This window comes from Octopus sinensis, linkage group LG12, assembly GCF_006345805.1.
Source record: "Octopus sinensis linkage group LG12, ASM634580v1, whole genome shotgun sequence".
NCBI lineage: Eukaryota > Metazoa > Mollusca > Cephalopoda > Octopoda > Octopodidae > Octopus > Octopus sinensis.
In genome coordinates, this window is record NC_043008.1 from 50,052,017 (window position 1) to 50,066,316 (window position 14,300).

Below are 14,300 nucleotides of genomic sequence, written 5' to 3' on the forward strand. Positions count from 1 at the left end.
TTCGCACCTTTAATAATAAAACTGAATGCTTCCCAATTGACGGTGCCCACAGAAAAAATGTTTTCTTGCGTAGAATTAGAGACAAGAGCAAATAGAACAAAACAAAACAAGCAAAATGAGTGTGATTTAGGACGATGGACAAGGATGAACAGTCGAACAAAATATGGCCTTGGGGCCAAGGAGAAGAGAATAGAGGATAGCACTTAGAAAATGTCTTGAAGGATGAAGGACGGAGAGACAGAATTTGCAAGTGGTCAACTAAGGGACCAGTCTAAGGGAAGAGAAAGCGCAACTGGCCGTTGGTCATGTGACAACAGCAGGGAGAGGGAGTGACAGAGAAAAAAGGGGGAAGTGGATGAAGGGGAAGGAGAAAGACTAGGAGTACAAGAGGGAGAGAGAAAAGTAGTATAGAAAGGCTAGAATAGAAGTGAGAGGGTGAGAGAAAGATAAGGGAAAAGTATGAAGGAGACAGAATTTGTGACTGTATATATATATATATATATATATATATATATACACTTTATTGAAAAGCAGCAAAAATATCACAAAAACTGTTACTCAGAGTTTCACGTTCCCGTTCATCGGGCTTAGATTCTAAACAAAACTGCTCAATGAACAGGAACATGAAACTCTGAGTAACAGTTTTTGTGATATTTTTGCTGCTTTTCAATAAAGCGTATTACTCTACCCTTGGTATTTGAGTACTATTTTTCCCACCTTATTTTGCATTTATGTGCTTACTCTGGTATATGTGTGTGTGTGTGTGTGTGGTGTGTGTGTGTGTGTGTGTGTGTGTGTGTGGTGTGTGTGTGTGTGTGTGTGTGTGTGTGGAGAGATGTGTTTACACACAAACACTCATCCATATCATACACATATCATAATGATGATGATGATACATATACACCCATACATATGATGCATGGATGGATGTGTGTATACATTATGTATATAACTAACAAATACAGCAAACTCTACACGCTTCTAACACAAGGGTGTATTCAGCATTTCTTTGCTTTTTAGCTCAGAATAAAATCAATCATACATAATGCATAATACACACACACACACACACACACACACACCACACACACACACACATGCATATATATATAATTAACTACATAATTGTATACGATAAACAAACAAACAAACAAGCGAAATATGGTCAAATCTAATAAGATTAATTAATAAATAGGATGTGTCAACAGCAACTCGCACCATTTACACAAATGGTCAATAGATTAAATATTGATGATTGATGGTGGTGGTGGCAGGGATGGGGGTGAGCAGAGAGGGATGAGTGGTGAAAGATGGGAACAGACAAAAGAGAGAGAGAGAGAGAGAAAGAGAGGGAAAGAGAGGGATCTGAAATGTGCAAAAAAGATTTGTGTTAATATGGTCTTAATTCAATGCTTTTCTAGTTGAATTGGCCGCACAGAGATTTTTTTTATTGACGGAAAGTACTTATAAGCACAGGCGTGGCTGTGTGGTGAGAAGCTTGCTTCCCAACCACATGGTCCTGGGTTCAGTCCCACTGCAGAGCATCTTGGGCAAGTGTCTTCTACTACAGCCCCGAGCCAACCAAAGCCTTGGTAGATAGAAACTGAAAGAAGCCCATCGTACATACATGCGTGTGTGTGTGTGTTATATTTGTCTTTGTACTCCACCATTACTTGACAACTGGTATTGATGTGTTTATGTCCCCATAACTTAGCAGTTCAGAAAAAGAGACTGATACAATAAGTACCCAGCTAAAATAATTTTTTAAATGTACTGGGACCAATCTATCTGGCTAAAAATTCTTCAAGGCAGCGGTGTCCCAGCACAACCACAGCTGAATGACTGAAACAAGTAAAAGATAAAAGATATTCATGTGTTGTTTTGTTGTTATTGATGATGACCAATATCAACGATTCTAGTCCTCCACCTCTCTGATGTATAAGAGTACATCAATTAGTCAATTAATTAGCTTGACAGTGATTATGTAGTGCTAAGCTATCTGTGATGAAAGAGGCAAATCTATAGCAAACAGACAACTAATAGTTGTAATAGAAAAAATTGACAAAAAAAAAGTAATGTCCTTTTACTGATTGGAATGCCATGGCCTGCTGAAAACTATAGTTTCATGGAGCTTCATGTAGCTTCATGTAGTAAGCCAATGAAGGATCCATTATATTGCAGGTTGTTAATTTAGAGCTCAGGGGTTAGTCCCGGTTTGTAGTCAGATTTCATTCGACCAGCCAACAGCATTAAATATGACACTGCATACAGCAAAAAAAGATTTGTTTTCTGAATCTATATTTCATTAGCAGGAAATAAAAAGCAATAAACTTCAGTAATGAAAAACATAAGAATAAAATTCTCATTATTGCAATGGCCTCCAATGAATCAACATCATCATTTCAACACACACACACACACACACACACACACACATCATCATCATCATCATCATCATCGTCATCGTTTAACGTCCGCTTTCCATACTAGCATGGGTTGGACAATTTGACTGCACCAGACTCCAATCTGATCTGGCAGAGTTTCTACAGCTGGATGCCCTTCCTAACGCCAACCACTCCAAGAGTGTAGTGGGTACTTTTACGTGCCACCGGTACGAGGGCCAGTCTATAGCAATGGCCACGTTCAAAATGGTTTTTTTACGTGCCACCTGCAAGGTACATTTAAACGATTTCCCCTTCAGTGTTTTCTCCTCCACACCCCATTTAATCCCCAAGCATTCGGATTAATCTGTTAAATGTAATCCTTATTTATTCACACTGTTTGGAATTAATTATGTATTATCTTTTAGCTTCAAGACTTTGATGATGTGATCGATGATTTTTAGAAGGACATTGTAAGGTTTGTGTGAGAGGCTGGATCTGGTCACTTTGGATATAAAACAGGTAGAATATTTGGGCCGGATATGGCTGGGTTAAATGCTAAAGGGTGAAAGTTTACAGTTCAGCACAGCAAACTAACAAATCTTTAAGTGTTCCCACAGTCTACAGCCATAAATTATGAACTCTACCTCCCCATTGAACCTGTTTATGTCCACACTTCAAAAGCCATCCAGATTGATTCTGCCTTGTACTTTTGTATCTCTGGGGCCAATAAAAGAACACAGCACAGTTGACAAATGTTAGAGGTAGCAGGATACTTAAAATGTTCTGCTCCCCTCAATCCCTTACTTGAAAAACAATTAAGAGTTAGCAACAAGGAGGGCATTCAGTTATAAGGCAATGCCTCAGTAATGTATTCATCTAACCCATGTCAGTATGGATAAACAGACATAAAACAAACAGATGTCCTTGGTTCAAATCCTGGCAAATTGCTATGTGATTAAGAAAATCATTTTGCACCTACTTAGTTCAATGTAACCTTGTTTACCGAAGACAGTAATGCCTGCTTCAAGGTAGATTTAGCTGTTATTTCTTGCAAGCTGTTTGACTGCTTACAGTTTTTTACATTTCATTCAATTCCATGTTAGGTATTGTAGTTATTTTCTAACAACAGATGAGTAAACAAATCTTAGCTGCCACATCTGAAGTTCAATGCCAGAAATTGTGGCCTTGACAAGCAGTTTCAATACAGCCGAGTAATGTACTTTCAAGCGCCACAGTCAGTCTGCCAAAAGTTCTAATGCACTCACTTTGCACTTGGTAAACTCAGTGGAAAGCGTAAAACTAATTAAAGTCTTCGTTGTATATAGGAAAGATTAGTAATAAGCATAAATGGTTTATACGATTCTGAGCATGTGACTTACATCCAAACAGGTCACTGGAAAATATAACACGTTCACTAAGTGCTAAGAGTATCTTAGCTTCCATGCCTTATTTGTTCCAGTCACTGGACTGTGGCCATGCTGGGGCACTGCCTTGATGTATCCAGTCAAACAAATCAACCCCAGAACTTATTTTATTTCAAGTCTGTTCCTCTATTACTGCTTTCTGTGGCTGAACCACTAAGTTATAGGAAACATAAACAAACCAACACCAGGCACAAATGTAGATATATATACATTATACACACACACATACATATATACACACACACACACACACACACACACACACACACACACACATATATATGTACACACAGACACATACACACACAAGCACACACATATATATCAGGCTTCTTTCAGTTTCTGTCTACCAAATCCACTCGCTGGGCTTAGTTGAAAATATTTGCCCAAGGTGCCATACAGTGGGACTGAACCTGAAACCATGTGTTTGGGAAGCAAACTTTGTTCTAACCTCACAGTGCTAACCACACAGCCACATCTGCAGCTACAAGGAGTTGGTTATATTTAACGCATCAAGTTTTATAACTCTATAAAAGGCGCTGACATTAAAAATATTAAAATAATGTGGAAGCCTCTACGTGGTTACTCAACTTGCTAGAAATAGCAACCAAATCTCCCTGATATCACACAAAACTGTTTTAAAATCAGAATAAAAAAACAATGATATATGATGCAGGCATGACTGTATGGTTAAGAAGCTCACTTTGCAACCATGCAGTTTCAGGTTCAATCTCACTGCATGGCACCTTGGGCTAAGCGACAATATAAATCAATAAAAAAAAACTTGATGAATCGATTGATAGATGTCCAATATTTTAAACCCAGATTTGTCCCTGTTAACAGGGGTGACCGGACCTATCTCACTTTTTCAGCAACCACTCTCACACCACCTCGCCCGGGTTTTGGCATCCTCCCTCCTCAAGCCAACCCTCACAATCTCCTCCTCCACCTGTCCCCTCCACATTTTCCATGTAAGAAAAGTAGAAATATAAAAATCAAAAAGGGAAAGAAGAAAAGAAAAGGAAAAACAAGAACAGGAAAAAAAATGATAAAAAACATGCACAAAACAAACTGAGGATGATTTAAGGTTCCATTGAAGATGAATCTTCCTCAATATTATTTGACAACGACAACATAAATATTGATGTATTCTTTAAAGGCAAAAGGTTGAAAACAGAAAACACAGGCTCACCTTCCTGGCATTTTTCAATGACGTAATCCATTGTAAAACTCATCAAGGCCATTATAATTCCTAATAAAGCTAAGAACACCCAATCTTCTCCAATTTTGTGAAAAATAATGTCTCGAAGTCGGATACATTGTTCTGAAAATAAATAGTGAATATATACATAGTAAATATATTATGTGTATTTATATATACATATATATATATATATACAAAAAATAAGCAACAAGGATGAATCTGGTAATTTAGTACAATTGTTTCATACTACAACATTTTATTAAAAGCTGTAAATATTTATTCATCCTTGTTGCTTATTTTTTGATTATAATCACCCCGCAAATTTTTATGGGTAACACCATAAAAAATTCTGGTGCATCTAAATTAAGTGCCATATTCATTTGAATCTAAATTGTTGCTGAACTTTATATATATATATATATATATATACACACACAGACATGCAAGAAGTAAATAGACACCTTTAGTTTTTAAAATTTTCGACCTAAAGGTCTTAATATGTTTTCAGTGGTGTAGAATTTACAATGTAATTATTCTTTCTCATTCCAGGTGCCATTATATTAAGCATTTGCAAAGAGTAACCATACTACACACAAAAAATTCAGCAGAACTGTCAGATTTTCAAAGAGGTCGTATCATTGGGCAATCTGAGGGTGGTCTCAGCCAGCGAAAAATTGCCAAAAATCTTTAAATTCCTCTTGCTATTATTAATAGAATTAGAGTGCAATTCAAAAGCCATGGAAAAGAATCAACAGATTCTCGTCCCGGCTGAGCTGTGCCCTCAGAAAGGAAGCTTCACTATGTGAAGAGAATTTTGGAAAACAAACCCCATTTGAAAGCTTCTGACATTGCAAAACAGCTAGATGTGTGTTACATATCTGCATAAGCTTGGGTATTATGGACAAGCAGCTAGAAGAAAACCTCTCCAACCAATTAATATCATATAAAAGATTTTCAAAATTAAAGGTGTCTATTTACTTCCTGCATGTCTGTATATATATATATATATATATATACAAGATAAGAAAATGGAGAAATACATCTAAATCAAATATCAATTACCAGATAATACTCAATCACATACTTTATTAAACCACCACATAAGAGACTGTAGGGTTAAATATAAAAAAGCAGAACAAATCAGTGTACATTTACAACCCCTATCTCAATTTGTATATATATATATATATATATTCATAAAAAGCACCCATACCAGGGCTGCATAAACACACCCGTCACGGTAACATGTAAAGAGCACCCAGTACACTCTGTTAAGTGGTTGGTGTTAGGAAGGGCAACCAGCCATAGGAACCATACCACAACAAACAATTGGAGTCTGGACAGCTCCCTGCTAGCTAACTCCATTTCAAACCATCCAACCCATGCCAGCAAGGAAAACAGACGTTAAATGATGATGATGATGTAGTCCCAGAATATGGAATGGCTCTGCCATTAGCTACCAAGAAATCTTCAACTATCTTAGACACCAGGAGGATTCAGGAGCACTTGCATCTACTCTAGTAGATTCTTCAGAAATCTGAAGAATCTACTAGAGTAGATGGATGCAAGCGCTAATATATGATTTATAAAAACATGTGACATATTAATAAAAATCTGTAAATGCACAACCATCCAGATCCATGAGTACCTTATTTCTTCTAAGTGGGTTACCCTTATAACCCCTATCTTACTTTGTACTATATATATAGATAGATATAATATATATATATAATATATATATATATAAATATATTATATATATAGATAGATAGATAGATAGATAGATAGATAGATAGATACACACCACACATATATATACGCTAGGTTTCTCTCAGTCTCCACCTACCAAATCAACTTGTAAGGCTTTGATTGGCCAGGGGCTATGGTAGAAGACACTGCCCAAAATGCCACACTGCGGGACAGAACCTAACACCACATGGTTGCAAAGAAAGCCTCTCCACAACAACACAGCCATGCCTGTACCTGCACAGCAAAGTGTGTGCCGACATGAAGACAAGAGACTGTTACAGTCATAATGTTGGCTTTGCTGCAAGTGTAAACATTCAATGAAATCCATCACCAAATAGTAATTAACAATTTATAACCTAACTAGCAGTATCGCCCGGCGTTGCTCAGGTTTGTAAGGGAAATAACTATAAAGCATTTTTAGAAAGTTATAGCCAAAAAATAGCAAAAAAATGGGAAAAAATGATGGTAAATTTTTTTAGTTAAAAAAGGTGGAGTTGCGTCCCCTAGACATTTTGGGGTTGTTTCTGATTCTCGACCCCATGTCGAATTTATTGATTTTTTTCAGAACTGGGGGAACTTTTCAAAATTCGCTGCGTTAGTTTTGAATTATGACATTGGGCTATGTGTGTGTCAAGTTTCATCAGAATCGGTTGAAAAGCCATGGTCAGGGTGAGGGTACAAGCAAACAGACACACAGAAACACGCACAGACAAACTGCCGTTTATATATATAGAGATTAACAATTTACAACCTAAAGCAAATTGATTTCTTAATACACGGAATAGTGCAAGGTGTGTGTGTTTCTATGAATGCATCTGTGTATTTTTAAGTATGCGTCTGTATATGTTTCTATGTATGTGTCTGTGTGTAGGTATTTCCGTGTATGCATCTGTGCATGAGTGTTTCTATGCGTGTTATGTGTGTGTTTATGCATGTGTCTGCGTATTTTTCCATGTTTGCATCTATGCACACTTCCGTGTATGAGCATGCACGTGCTTTTATGTACACACCTGTTTGTGTATCTATGCATATGTCTGTGTGTCTACACATGCCCCCATCTGTTTTTATACATGTCTGTGTGTTCCTATGTATATGTACGTATGTGTGTGTTTCTATGCATGCATACGTGTTTCTATGTAAGTGTAGGCGCAGCAGTGGCTGTGTGGTAAGTAACTTGCTTACCAACCACATGGTTCCGGGTTCAGTCCCACTGCATGGCACCTTGGGCAAGTGTCTTCTACTATAGCCTTAGGCCGACCAGAGCCTTGTGAGTGGAATTGGTAGACGGAAACTGAAAGAAGCCTGTCGTATATATGTATATGTGTGTGTGTCTGTGTTTGTCCCTCCCAACATCGCTTGACAACCAATGCTGGTGTGTTTACGTCACCATAACTTAGCGGTTCGGTAAAAAGAGACCGATAGAGTAAGTACTGGGCTTACAATGAATAAGTCCTGGAGTCGATTTGCTCGACAAAAGGCGAGCTCCAGCATGGTCACAGTCAAATGACTGAAACAAGTAAAAGAATAAAAGAATAAATGTGTTTGTACACTTCTCTGTATGCATGTGTGCATTTCTATGTGAGTGTGCACATCTCAAAGGTTATATGCTTGTATGTGTATGTGGTTACCTTATGTGTGCATGGGTTTGTTTCTATGCTAGCATGTGAGCACTTCACTCGTTAGACTGTGGCCATGCTGGGGCACCACCTTGAATAATTTCTACTTAAATGAACCAACCCAAGTTCTCATTTTTTGTATTTGTTCCCTTTTTTAAAGCCTGGTACTTATTCAATCAGTCTCTCTTGCCGAACCAATAAATTATGGGGGTGGGGGGACATAAATACACTAACCCTGGTTGTCAAGCAGTGGGGAGGGTCAAACACAGCTACAAAGACACACAAATGCATAGTTGTTTGTATTCGTAATTGTGTATTATGTTCTCCGTTTTTGTTTGTTTGTTTGCTTGCTTTTTTTGTCTTTGTTGTCGCACACATTCGCTAGCTTTCTTACAACGGGGTCTAATGCTCTTAGCTTAGACTTTTTTGGAGGCAACCAGATCGAACCACCTCAAGTGTAACTGCCTGAAATGGTCATGATGCCTGGTACTTGACTGAAGAAAGAAGGCTACAAATGACCCGCTTTTTTTTACCTGTCCTTCTAACTGTTGTTTCTCTTGTCCGCCTTTGTATTGTCTATCTGTCTGAATGTTTTAATGTCCTCTATTGCGTTTTTGTTCCATTTATATATATATATATATATATATATATATACACACACACACACACACACACACACACACACACACACACACACACATACAAATATATATATATACATAACAGGCTATTTCAGTTTCCATTTATTATATCCACTCACAAGGAATTGGTTGGCCTGAGGCTATGTTAGAAGACACTTGCCCAAGGTGCCATGCAGTGGGACTGAACCCAGGACCATGTAGTTAGGAAGCAAGCTTCTTACCACGCAGCCATACCTGTGCCTGTGTACAGGCTGGTGGGATATATGTTTGTACATAGGTGTTAATGTCTTTGCAGGTAAACTCTTCCAATAAAAAGACAAAGAAAGGAAATAATATGTAACTCACAATGAGGTGTTATTAAAACTAGGAAGAAAGAGGAAGGTTGAAAGAGGGAGAGAGAGAGAGAGAAGGAAGTAGAGAAAGAGAGACAGAGTTGGGGTGAGTAGGTGTTGATGGGATTACAAAAATGTGTATTGTATAAATGAGTGTATACACATACACACAGCCACTATCTGGCATATATAAGTGCTTACACTTATCAAGTATTCCCTCTAAACTTACAGTACCTACATACACACAGATAGGTAGATGGATGGATGGATAATGGGATTACAAAAGATATATATTATATGAATGCGTGTATAGACATATACACACACACACACATTTTATTAGTTGAGGAATTCACCGTAACCTAAACCCAAGTATTTCTTGTTGGGAAGGGTTTTTAAGTAGAAGACTGGTCTCAACAGGGAAGTGTCCTCTTTGTATGAAGAGAGAGATTGGATTTCTCAACTTATACTGAATGTGTGTGTGTGTGTGTGTGTGTGTGTAGGCACAGGCATGACCGTGTGGTTGAAAAGACCTACTGTGCACCACCTTGGGCAAGTGTCTTCTACTATAGCCCCAGGCCAACCAAAACTTTGTAAGTGGATTTGGTAGACAGAAACTGAAAGAAGCTCATCATGCCTCATTTATGTGTGTGTAAATATGCACAAATTCTGCTTATGTCTCTATTTATCCATCATCATCATCATTAACGTCCGCTTCCCATGCTGGCATGGGTTGAACGGTTTGACTGAGCCAGAGGCTGCACCAGGCTCAATCTGATCTGGCAAAGTTTCAACAGCTTGATGCCCTTCCTTATGCCAACCACTCCAAGAGTGTAGTGGGTGCTTTTATGTACCACCGGCACAAGGGCCAGTCAGGCAGTTCTGGCAATGACCACACTCAAATGTTTTATGTATTTACTTATTGAATGACATAACAGCTGAATTATTTTTTAAAATATGCATTATTCACATGACATTGTAATTGATTTTATAATTTGTTCCAGAACTATCTAGGGAAATACTATTATCACTTGTAGATAAATTCACAACCCCTCAATTTGTAACTAGTTTGATAAGTGCCAACAAATGAAACTCTCAGCCCTTGAGTCACTCTGACACTTTTGCTAAATATCAATAAAAAAGAATATACACTTATTCATGTTTTGAGTTCTTTTTTTCTTGTCTGCATCACCAATCCTGTACATATTAGTCATTTGGTTTCTCCAGACTCCCAGCAATGGGCTACCATGATCTTCCATCTTTTTCTGCATTTGGCAAGGGTTGCATCTTGAAAGCAATTTGTGCCACAGCTGCACAGGTCATCTTTTAAAGTGGATCTCCAAGTTTTCTTTGGTTGACCATTTGGTCTCTTCCTTCCAGTTGGTTACCATGTCATTGCTGTTCTTGCTGGGACATTGTCCCCCATTCATAGGACATTCCCCACCAGCTGCATTCTTCTGCCCTTGATATGTGGGTGTGTGTGTGTGTATCTTTGTGTTTGTCCTCCATCATCACTTGTCAACCAGTGTTGGTTTGTTTACATCCCTTACTGGGTCAGCAAAAAGAGGCTGATAGAATAAGTACTAGGCTTAAAAAGATAATTACTGAGTTCATTTCCTTTGACTAAACCAGTGGTTCTCACCCAGGATCCATATGGCCCTTGAGGGTCTATATAAGGTTTTGGAGGTCCACGCAACGAAGTAGTAAATTGGGGATCTACAATTGTATTTTAAGGGCCCCTGAAAAAAGTTTGCTTTAAATGTATGTATTGATAAGTATTGTAAGAAACAGCTGGGTTTCTTCAACATTTTACATAATTCAACCTCCACAAGTCAATATGTGAAAAAATAAGATAGGAATTAGGAAATAAGTTACTATGAAACTAGTTTTAAATGTTGAATAGCTATGGGGGGTCCACCAGAATAAAATAGAAATCAAAGGGGTCCATAGATAAAAAATGATTGAGAACCCCTGGATTAAACCCTTCAAGGTAATGCCTCAACATGGCTGTAGTCCTGTGACTGAAACAAGTAACAGACAAGATATATATGACTACATACATACATACATACATACATACATACATACATACATACATACATACATACATACATACATACATACATACACACACACACACACCACACACACACACACGCATACAGAAACCACACAAGACTCATGTGAGTGTGTGTGTATTTTATCTTTCAGTTAGGAGGGAATACTGTGCCCATGACTTGTTACAGGGCTCCAAGACTGGTAGCAGAGAAAGAGAAAGGTAACCTAAAAACAGAGACATGGCTCAAATGTTTGCAACAGAGTGGACTCTGCTAAAGGCACCTAAGGTGACAGGTGACAGGCGGCAGTGGTATTAAATCAGCTGACAAACCCAGTTAACCCTTTCATTACCAACCCAACTGAAACCAGCTCTGGCTCTGTAATACAAATGTCTTGTTTTCATAAGTTTTGAATTAAAATCTTCCACCAAACCTTAGTCACAATTTATGTTCCTAACACCAGCTTAATGGTAACTAAGAAATATGGTAACAAAAGGGTTAATAAGAAAAATAATCAGCAGAAGATATAAGAGAAGGAGACCTCAGTGTGGTTACTCTATATGCTAGAAATAATAGCCTAAATTTCCTTCAGTCCACACCCTTCCAACTGCTTCTAATCTCTATCTGCCCAAATGTAGATGTGTGTTTAACCCTTTTGATACCAACCCAGCTAAAACCGCCTCTAGCTTTGTAGTACAAATGTCTTGTTTTCCTAAGTTTTGAATCAAAATCTTCCACCAAACCTTAGTCACAATTTATGTTCTTAACACTAGCTTAATGATAACTAAGTTATTTTACTAAATTCTTTGTAATATCTAAAGTAATTGAAAGAAACACAGAGCATCTCAAAATAAATACAATAACAAAAGGGTTGAAGGAATTATTCCAGTACCAAACCAAAACTTATCTCTACACAAGTGTAAGCATCAGAGTCACTCTAAGTACATGTGTACTTTTGTGTGTGTGTGTATATTTTAGAGATATATTTACATGCACATGTATATATACACATATTTGTGTGTGTGAGTGTATCGTTATGTGTATGTGTGTGTGTGTGCATATATACATATATGGTACTCTTTTACTGTTTTACACATTTCAGTCATTTGACTGTGGCCATGCTGGAGCACCACCATTAGTCGAAGAAACCAGCCCCCAAGACTTATTCTATGTAAGCCTAGTATTTATTTTATCATTCTCTTTTGCTGAACCGCTAAGTTACAGGGACGTAAACGCATCAACATCGCTTGTCAAGCAATGGTGGGGGAAGGGCAAACACAGACACAAAGACACACACATGTAAATATACATACATATATATACACAATGGTCTTCTTTCAGTGTCAGTCTACCAAATCCACTTACAAAGCTTTGGTTGGCCCAAGGCTATAGTAGAAGACACTTGGCCAAGGTGCCACACAGTGGGACTGAACCTGGAACCATGTGGTTGGGAAGCAAGCTTCTTACCACAGCTACATTAGGCTACATATGAAGTTCTTAGTGTGTTGGGCTGTTTATGTAGAAAATACAACTGTATATATATCATATATATATATATATATTATATATATATATATATATATATCATGTGTATGTCCTTTAATTCTCCTAAGATCACAAAGTAATAAATTTCCCTTTAGATCTTTAAGCACTGGCATGGCTACATGGTGAAGAAGTTTGTCTCCCAACCACATGGTTTTCTGGTTCAGTCCCACCATGTGGCATTTCAGTGAATTGTTTTCTATTATAGCAATGAACCAACCAAAGCCTTGTGAGTGGATTTGATAAAAGGAAACTGAAAGAAGCTCATTATGTGTATGTGTGTGTGTGGGGGGGGATGTACTATGTCCTTGCCTTGGAATCATGCGATAGTTGTAAGCAAGTATCCTTTGCTTCCAATCTTCTGTGAAAGTATGCTATGTCTTGGTGAAACAGGTCAGAGTTGACAAAAAGAAGGGCAGCCAGCCGTACAAAAAAAAAATTTGCCAGAACAAATTCCATCCAACCCATACAGGCATGGAAAAGTGGATGTTAAAACAATGACCATCATCATCATCATCATGACTTATATAGCAATCTATTCAGATGACATTGCAGGAGAGCCTTATATATGCTACTCCACCCAGTAACTCTTCCTATTTCTTCCTCCTACTCCTCCTGTCATTCACATTCACCCCTCCCCCTACACACACATACTTGCATGCATGCACGCACGCACACACATGCACGCACATGTAACCAACCCACAATGTAATGCCTCATTTCTCAATTGCATCCTCTACCCTGAGGAGTCTGGATTCATCTATTGCTGTTCTCCTAATGAAACCTCTTGCAAGTCCTAAGTTACCTTTCAACTATAACCCAATCTGCCTCTAAATACATTGAGTACCTTTTTCTGAGGGAGGGGGGTTGCATTGAGGGGGGTATAGGGGGTTAAAGTTTTTTTCTTTTTGTTTTGATTTTTTTTTGTTTTTGCACACTCCGCAATCATATGACCAACATTACTTGTACCACACATACCTATACACATGTGCGCATGTAAGCATATAATATACATACATCTATACTCACATACATCCACATACACTCAAGATATGTACTAAAAAAATTTACCTACTACACACACACACACACACACACACACACACACACACACACAACACACACACACACACCACACACACATACACACACACACACACACAGAAACACATGCACCCCTATCTGTTTCCACCGAATCACACCTTTAAAACACAACATCAACAAGCCACAACAAAAGTACGTGACTACTATTGTCTAATCTAAAAACATTAGGAAATCAGTCGGCAATTAGATAATTATTCGCAACACTCACTCGGCTCGTGATTCTGCATTATACCATGGTAAAAGACAA

The 14,300-nt window shown here is 38.0% G+C and overlaps 1 protein-coding gene across 12 annotated transcripts in view; it reads right to left on the reverse strand.

Annotated features, from left to right (window-relative positions):
• Positions 1–14,300, reverse strand: part of LOC115217838 (chloride channel protein 2) — a 211,421-nt gene that overhangs the window by 89,528 nt on the left and 107,593 nt on the right. For all 12 annotated transcript variants that reach the window (XM_036507945.1, XM_036507951.1, XM_036507949.1 and 9 more), the window contains one exon: positions 5,001–5,132. In XM_036507945.1, coding sequence (XP_036363838.1) covers positions 5,001–5,132 — 132 coding nt within the window. The remainder of the gene's footprint in view (positions 1–5,000; positions 5,133–14,300) is intronic.